This window comes from Atta cephalotes (assembly GCF_000143395.1).
Source record: "Atta cephalotes unplaced genomic scaffold scaffold00019, whole genome shotgun sequence".
Classification (NCBI taxonomy): Eukaryota; Metazoa; Arthropoda; class Insecta; order Hymenoptera; family Formicidae; genus Atta; species Atta cephalotes.
The window spans coordinates 4,764,544-4,772,388 of record NW_012130083.1 but is presented as its reverse complement, the minus strand read 5'-3'; the positions used below and the strand labels follow the sequence as shown (position 1 = coordinate 4,772,388).

General features: G+C 27.7%; 1 protein-coding gene across 1 annotated transcript in view; it reads right to left on the bottom strand.

Moving 5' to 3' along the window:
- LOC105619110 (aquaporin AQPAn.G) overlaps window positions 1-6,910 on the bottom strand; it is a 31,750-nt gene extending 24,840 nt beyond the window's left edge. Inside the window, exon 1 of the mRNA XM_012200641.1 lies at window positions 6,796-6,910. Coding sequence (XP_012056031.1) covers window positions 6,796-6,910 — 115 coding nt within the window. The remainder of the gene's footprint in view (window positions 1-6,795) is intronic.
- Between the last annotated feature and the right edge of the window lie 935 nt (window positions 6,911-7,845).

Below are 7,845 nucleotides of genomic sequence, written 5' to 3'. Positions count from 1 at the left end.
GCGTCCTGTACAATTATTTTGATGATCTAGCAAAATTATTTTCAGATCTGTAGCTAAATTTTTAATCCAATAAAATTATTTTTTAGATATGTATCTTGCTAAATTTTTAGATATTTATGATAAAACCATTCATATATTGCTTAATAAATATTATATTAATTGACAAATACTTCCATTTTTATTCTCAAATTAATTCAACCGACAAAATAAAATTTCCTTTCTCTTAATCTTTACAATCCTGCTAAAAATAAACATTATACGCACATTTTTATCACGACGTTATCGATGTTTATCAACGCTATTATACTTGCGAAGTAGATAAACATTGTGCCGCCAAGAAGGTCTCTTGATCTCCTTGTCATAATGCAACAGTAACAGACAATAATTAAACAGCATTAATTGGATCGTTACGCGGTGACAAAGCGACTCCATAGTAAATAGCTTCCGCAATTAACGCCGTGCACTCGTCGTCGCGCACTCACGTCGCATTCTCGCGCGCCACTCGCATAAGAATAATTATGTCTGTGCAACTTTTATACGTAACCGCGATGAATTTACCACGTTCGCATATTACACGGCTTGTCGCGATGTGTTACATCCTGCTCCTCAGTATGTTGATTGTGATGGCGCTTGATGAGAATAGTTGTGTACATCGAAAGGACCGAGTATATTGCTGCAGTAAATGAGTTTTATTTTATACTTCAATTTATAATCTGAGTTCTAGTATCTAATGTAACAAGATATGTAAAAATTTCCGTTCAATTACTTCTTAAATTTTTTTGATCCAATTGTAAATACAGTATACTTTATTGCGTACAATGTTTTGTGACAGCATATTTCAATACGATAACTGGGAATAAGAATCATGATAGTTATCATAGTAATACTAAAGTGACAATAAAATTTAATGAAACATTGTGTCACATTTCATCAATCTAAAGATTGATCGAAGATATAATATAGTCTTAATGTCTTTTAAAAGCTCGCCGAAATTACTGTAAGAGTCTATGAGGTGTGATTCAAATTTCGAAGAACATTAAAGTCAGTTATCAACTTATTGCTATTATTACGTGATTATATCATTGCGTTAACTGTAGAAAAATTTATCATTTAAGTGAATTGTTTGACGTAAAGTAATTACTGTAATCAAAGGCATATTCACATATTGTTCAATTTCAAAGAATTTTATTTCCTTCTTTTTGTTTCCTAATTTAATGCTAATCCAATTTTATTTTATCAAAATTGCAATTTAAATTTTAGTTTTAATGTTTTTTAAATTTAAATGTAAGTTCCGCTGGATACATTGCTTACAAAAAACTACATTACAAAACTAAAATCATATTTAATAAAAATTAAATATATGTATTAAAAATTTTATAGAAATATTTGAATATAAAAAATATAAAATTAAAAAATTTGAAAACATTAATTGAGAACCAGGAATTATAAATTTAAATAAGCGAAAGATGTGCTATTGTGTCAATTTAATAAAAATTGTTTGGTTATGTTTCATTCTTAATAGATAAAATTATGATCCATGATAAGAATAATCATTCTAATTAAATTTATCACATTATAATCTAATATAATAAGAGAAACGCTATTCAAATAGGCAGGCAATAATGTAGAAAATAGAAATATTACGTTTATATTGGATATGTTTCTTTAGAGAATGGAAAATTTTTTTTATCTTGTTAACGAGCTTTTTCGGAAAATAATTGAGCAGTAATCTATATTGTACATACAGATAATCATGCGAAATTAGGCAAACAATTAGATAGATTCGTCGTGATAGCGTGAATAAAGAACAATTACGCGCTCTTCTAAGAAATGGAAAAAACGCGTAGAGTTATGCAATCACGTTCGGAAATTCGCAAAATCGAGGAAAACTACGCCGCTTCGATACAAGGCACGTCGTAACGCTTTAATGACATTGGCGGGCCATGCATCGTGAAGAATCACTACAATAGTCATCATAGCATTAATCACTGATTGCTCTCCGTTTAATTCTTTCATCTTTCGCAACGACTTAACAACAAAAAACTAATAAATCACGAGCTCATTATTGTACTCGTGCAATAAAAAGAGATGCATCTCTCGAATTAAAAATTCTGAAGTATCCTTTCGAATGCCTTGTATATAAAACGATTCATTTAACTTTAATGTCTCTCTTTCGTCATATTTTTAAGAATATATTTATAGTTTTAAAAAAGTGTATTCTTTTTTAATTAAAATGAAAGAAGTTAAAAAAGCTAAGAAATCAAGAAATGAAGCTAAACGAAAAGTGTAATCTAAATTCATAATGAATAGATATAATGATGTTACATGACAAGTAGGAGTAGAAATTATTTCTTTCACTTAAATTATAAAGTTTCGATTGATGGAAAATCTCCCGTGGAAATATTATTATTGTATCTACACGTGTATAAAAAAATTGAATTTAATCGACTTACTGTAAATTATATACACGCACATGCCGCTTATAAATTATATCTTGCATGATCATCTTTCTAACCGATCTGATTAATCGCTCTTGCGATTTGCTAGCATTGCGAAAGTGTGTCGATCTAGAAGAATATCATTCCTTTGATCGTATCATTTTGTTTAAATAGATTTTATTTATATGTTTATGATTTTATTTAATGTGTGTGATAAAAATCCTGTTCCAGTAATTACTCCTAATTTTTCTTATTTCCTGTGCAATTTTTATGTAACATTTCTTATTATAGTCAATTTAAACAGCTCTTAGAATAATATATATAAATAAATAAAGGAGAGCCAAATAAATTGAAGTTGAATTTTGGTACCTCTACCGTATTTGATGCTCCTTTATTTATTTATGTTATTCAGCAATCTAGTTTAACTTATTATTCTGAATAATATAGAGAAAAGTCACCCAACAATACCGTCATACTATTTTGTTTTTGGATAGAATATTTTATAAACATAAACTAAAAATAAAATTTTAAAAACATAAATACAAACTAGAACGTGTCTTCTATCAGATGATATATTGTAGTAATATTTATAAGACTGTTTTCAATTTTATAATAATTAACTTTTTTGTAAAACAAGCAAAATGAACGTCTGACAAAATGGGCTCCAAAATTGATACAGAGATCAGTTATGCATATATCTTCTTTTTTTCTTCTTTCATCCGAATAAAATACAAGTGAGTGTATATGAGAATTTCTAGAATTTGTTCACTTCGATATAAAATATTTTTTGTTTATTTATATACACACTTTATGCTGCTCTACAAGAACGCGACAATTTTTTTTGGAAGATTTTCCTGTAAATACAAGATAGCATTCGGATAGGATTATTTAACATTAATATTTATTATTAATTTTTTATTATTAATATTTATATTAATGATTTAATATTATCAATAAAATATATTATTTAAACTGTGCAATTTACAAAGAAAGTCATAAGAATTTTATTTTTGCATTTGTAGAGAATTCGTTCTTAGCTAATTTTATATAAAAACGAGTTTGTACACAAATCTACAATATAAATTATAAGTTCTTATTTTCTTAATTATATAAACGATCATATTTTTTTATCAGTATTAATAAAGTAAATACGTTTAATTATTAAAAAAAATAAGAAGGTTTTTTTGCAGAAGATATGTCAGTATCGACGACTTTCCTCTAATAAAATCAGAAAATAATAAGTAATAATATATTCCAGAGGATGATAATCGTCAATATTAAAAATTTATGTTAAATTCTAAATATTAAAAAACATCAGATTTTACAAATTACCGAACAAAGTATATGTGTAATTAAAATAAATTTCCATATAATGATTTTGTAAATTGACATAAATTCAAATTACGAGAATAATGTTTATATTTTAATATCCGGACTACATTTGACATTAATATTCGAAGAAACAAAAAAAAATACAATTTAAATAAGTCTTTGTTAAAAAAAAAAATTGATTTCACAATTATTCAAAGAATTTATCGAAATAAATCCCGTATGATACGTGTATAACAACATGACGCGTAGTAAAGAATAATTAAATGGTAGCATAGCGGAAATTGTGGAATCTCGACAAGCGATCGTTTGTGATGCGAAACAAAAAGTACCGTGAGAAATCTCATATCTGCCGGCACTAGCGTTGCTATAATTTTTTTACAATCGCTTGTGCATCGGCAAAATCCTTTAAAAATTTGTCACTTTAATTATCATAATTCTGAAAAGTATGTTGTAAAATTCACATTTAGTTTTAATTTATTTAATTTAAATTAAGTCCCGACGCATTTTACAAGCCAGGCGAGTTTTTCGCACTTTAAGACAGCAGTTAAATAATAAAAGTTGGTTTTTTATGCACAAATACGCAAAAGATTTCACGAGAATTTTACATTTTGCGACCGGGAATGGTCACCAGATTCCTCGTTTATTCGTCGTTCTTACTATAAAACTTGATTGCATCACGTTTCCAGAAGACTCATAAAGTAAATTTTGCGTGATAAAATTGTTCGCATCTATTTAAACTGAAAAAAATTTATCAACATAAACTCCTTTTTTATGTGGAAAATTTTTAGTCTTGAAAGAAAAATAGTCCCTCAATATGTCTAAAAATAAGAATATTCTTGATAAAATAATTAGTATAGCATCTCTTGATGAAAAATAATGATGGAATGAGGAATTGAAGTAATACACGATTAAGAAGCACCTTCCTCTTGCACGAAACAATGAATCGACAGCACGTAAACATACATCGTCGGATTATCACGGTGATTATCGAGATCGTTAGGGTGCAATTTCTCGAACGCATAACATTAACAGCTGATGCTAATCACATGTACAGAAGCCGCCGCCGCAAGCTAGTCGTGAACACTATAATTGTCGACGCATAGAAAATGAGACACGCCAACGACGTGGTGGAATGCAAAATTATCCGTTTCGCACGACTCACCGTTTCCGGCTAAGCACGTCCGAGATTAAGTCGCTTTGTTAAGTAAAATTAATTTTCCTGTTCCGGAAACTTCGAGAACAACGAAGACGAAAATTAAAAAAACAAAAATTTTCTGAAATTTTAGATTCAATAATTTTACATAGTTAGAAGTATTAATAAATATTTTAGAGGTTTTAATCGATACTCGTGTAAAATGCAACATAAAATTCTTTATTAAATTAATTCTTGAATTCGTTTTTTAATTAAAATAAAAAAAAAAGAAAAACAGAATAAAGAACTGCAAAATATGCGAGTTCAGAAAAACAAACATCGCGATAACTATTGATAATTTGACGATTATCGATAATTAGAGTGCAGCAAAATGAAATGTAAAGGTTTCATAATACGCTAGTATTATTATTTTGCTTGAGGTCTTATCATTGATAGTAACTTCACGGAAAAGAATTTAAAAGTATAAACAAAATAAAAACAAAATAAAATTTTCAATTTTGCAATAATAGATGAGGTTTTGCAATAATAGATGAGGTGCAATAATAGATTAATATTTAGGATTTATTTTTATCGATTAATGCGCGCTTTTATTTTGTGTAAAATTCTATAGTATTTAATTATATTAAATTTATAGTTTAAAAATTAAAGAAATTATATAAAATTATAGAATGATTTTTGGGTCGCGTTTTTTTTTTCGTGAATTGCACATAAGTCGCGATCTGTCGAGAACGATTTAAAGCGTTGCAGAATTAAATTTTGTAGCACTGATATAGCCCATGCCTGCCTGTCGATAAAATAGGAATTTATTATCATCCATGTGATTTACTAAATAGTCAAAATTATTGTAATAAGAATATTAAAAAATTTATTTACAATAATATTTTATTATTGATTTAGAATACTCAATAAGATATACTTAATTATAATGCTTTTAAAAATTTGAAATACATTATGGGTGTATAAAGTTACAAATTCTTTTCGCAATTTCGAACGAGCAAGAATATAACAATAAAAAGATTTATTATTACAAATAAATATATATTAAAATAAAATACTTGGATATTATGTTTCGTACAATAAATACAACAATTGTAAAGATTTCGTTGTAAAAGTCATTTAAAAATTTACATGATATTGCAATTTGATACACAATTTCAAAATGAAAGGATTAAGAATTAAGATCGTAACAAAATGTATTACACTGTTTTTATATGTTTAACCCTGGATTTTCCTGAGAGATGAAAAATTTAATTAAACGGAAAATCGCCTCGTAATCTCTTTCTCAAGCTATGACACGCCATTTAATTACATATAATTGCATAACAATCTGCAGCGATGCGTTCATGCGGATACATCGCCAGCGAACGTTGTGTTGCCGGAAACACATTCCTTTGTATTTTCATATATTTATGCAAGTAAATGATTCAAAGAACTTCCGCGGGATTGATAAATGATATGATTTCCTGCAGAAAAACCGCATGAAGCGTATCAAGCGTGTCGAAGTTTAGCTATTAAGTCGTTAACTCAACTGAATATATTTAAAAACATAGAGTGATATATGTAAGCGTATTTAATGCAAAATGTAACAAGATAGCGCAATTTTTAAGATTAAAAATAGTAAAAACTAAAATAAAAAATTAAGTATGAATCTCTTTGGAGAAATGTAGGAATATCTTTTTTTATGCGCGTTAAAATATAGATTTCTTTAAAATCAAAAGAAGTAAAACAGGTAACTGAGAGTCAAGCGCAGTAATTAAAGCGCACATTATTTATTCTTCTCTTATATTCTCTTTAATAACATATAATAGTATTTCAAATTGTATAGATTTCATTCTTTGTGTAAAATTAAATATAATATTGTGATAGACTCACGTCGATGTCGTTCCTGAGCGGATCTGTCCTCATCCTCTTTGGGCATCGATGATGTATGCCGCTGCACTCGGTCATTTTCCACGTATCCTTCAGGAAACACCGTGGAAACATTCATCCCGGGTTTCTGGAATTGCAGGATTTAATTACGATCAGTAAGTCCTTGATTCTTGAATTGACAGTTCTCGAGCGTTCCTCTCACTATTCATGTTTCTTCGAATATTAAAGTATTATTCATTTCCGAGAATATATAGATATATAGATATTATAATAAAATATAAAACATAAACTTTTCCACATCGCTCAAAGAGATAAATATTACACGCTTTAACATTATTATACGTCATTACCATTGTTTCGTGAATCGTGAATTTCAGATTGCCTTTTCTCATCTCGCGATACAAAATATTATACCAACGTGAATGATACGTTAATAAAAAATAGACGTAAATAGAAACGGGAAATTAATATAAATTAATGATACACTATAATTTATTGCGTCTCTGGAGTTTGAACAAGAAGCTATATAACGAGTGTCTCGACTATTTCACGGATGTCTCGCCACGTAACTATTCTTTAACTCTTTATTGAGGTTCTGATCATATTAGAATGGTTGCTAATTTGTCCTCTAAATCCGACTTCATTAGCGATTCTTTGTCAACTTATCATTGATCACGCATACAAGATTAACGGAGAAGATTGAAGAATCTTTTACAATAAAATAAAAAATAATAAATTATAATAAAAAAAATTTTTTTTTATTTTCTATTAATTTTAATATTGACGTATATTTTGTTATTTAATTTTAAAGAAAAGTTTAATTAAATATTACATTAAATATTACAAATTAAATATTACATTCACGTTTATTCACTTTTTTTCATCACAGTTAATAAATTAACATAATTATTATTATGCTAATTATTAAAATTATTAAAAATCAAATTTGCAAAAATAATAATAAAATGGCTTCTAGTTCGAGAATGTCGAAAAGAAATAGGAAACTAAAAATTTGCAATATATAAATTTGGAAATTACACGAAATGCATTGAA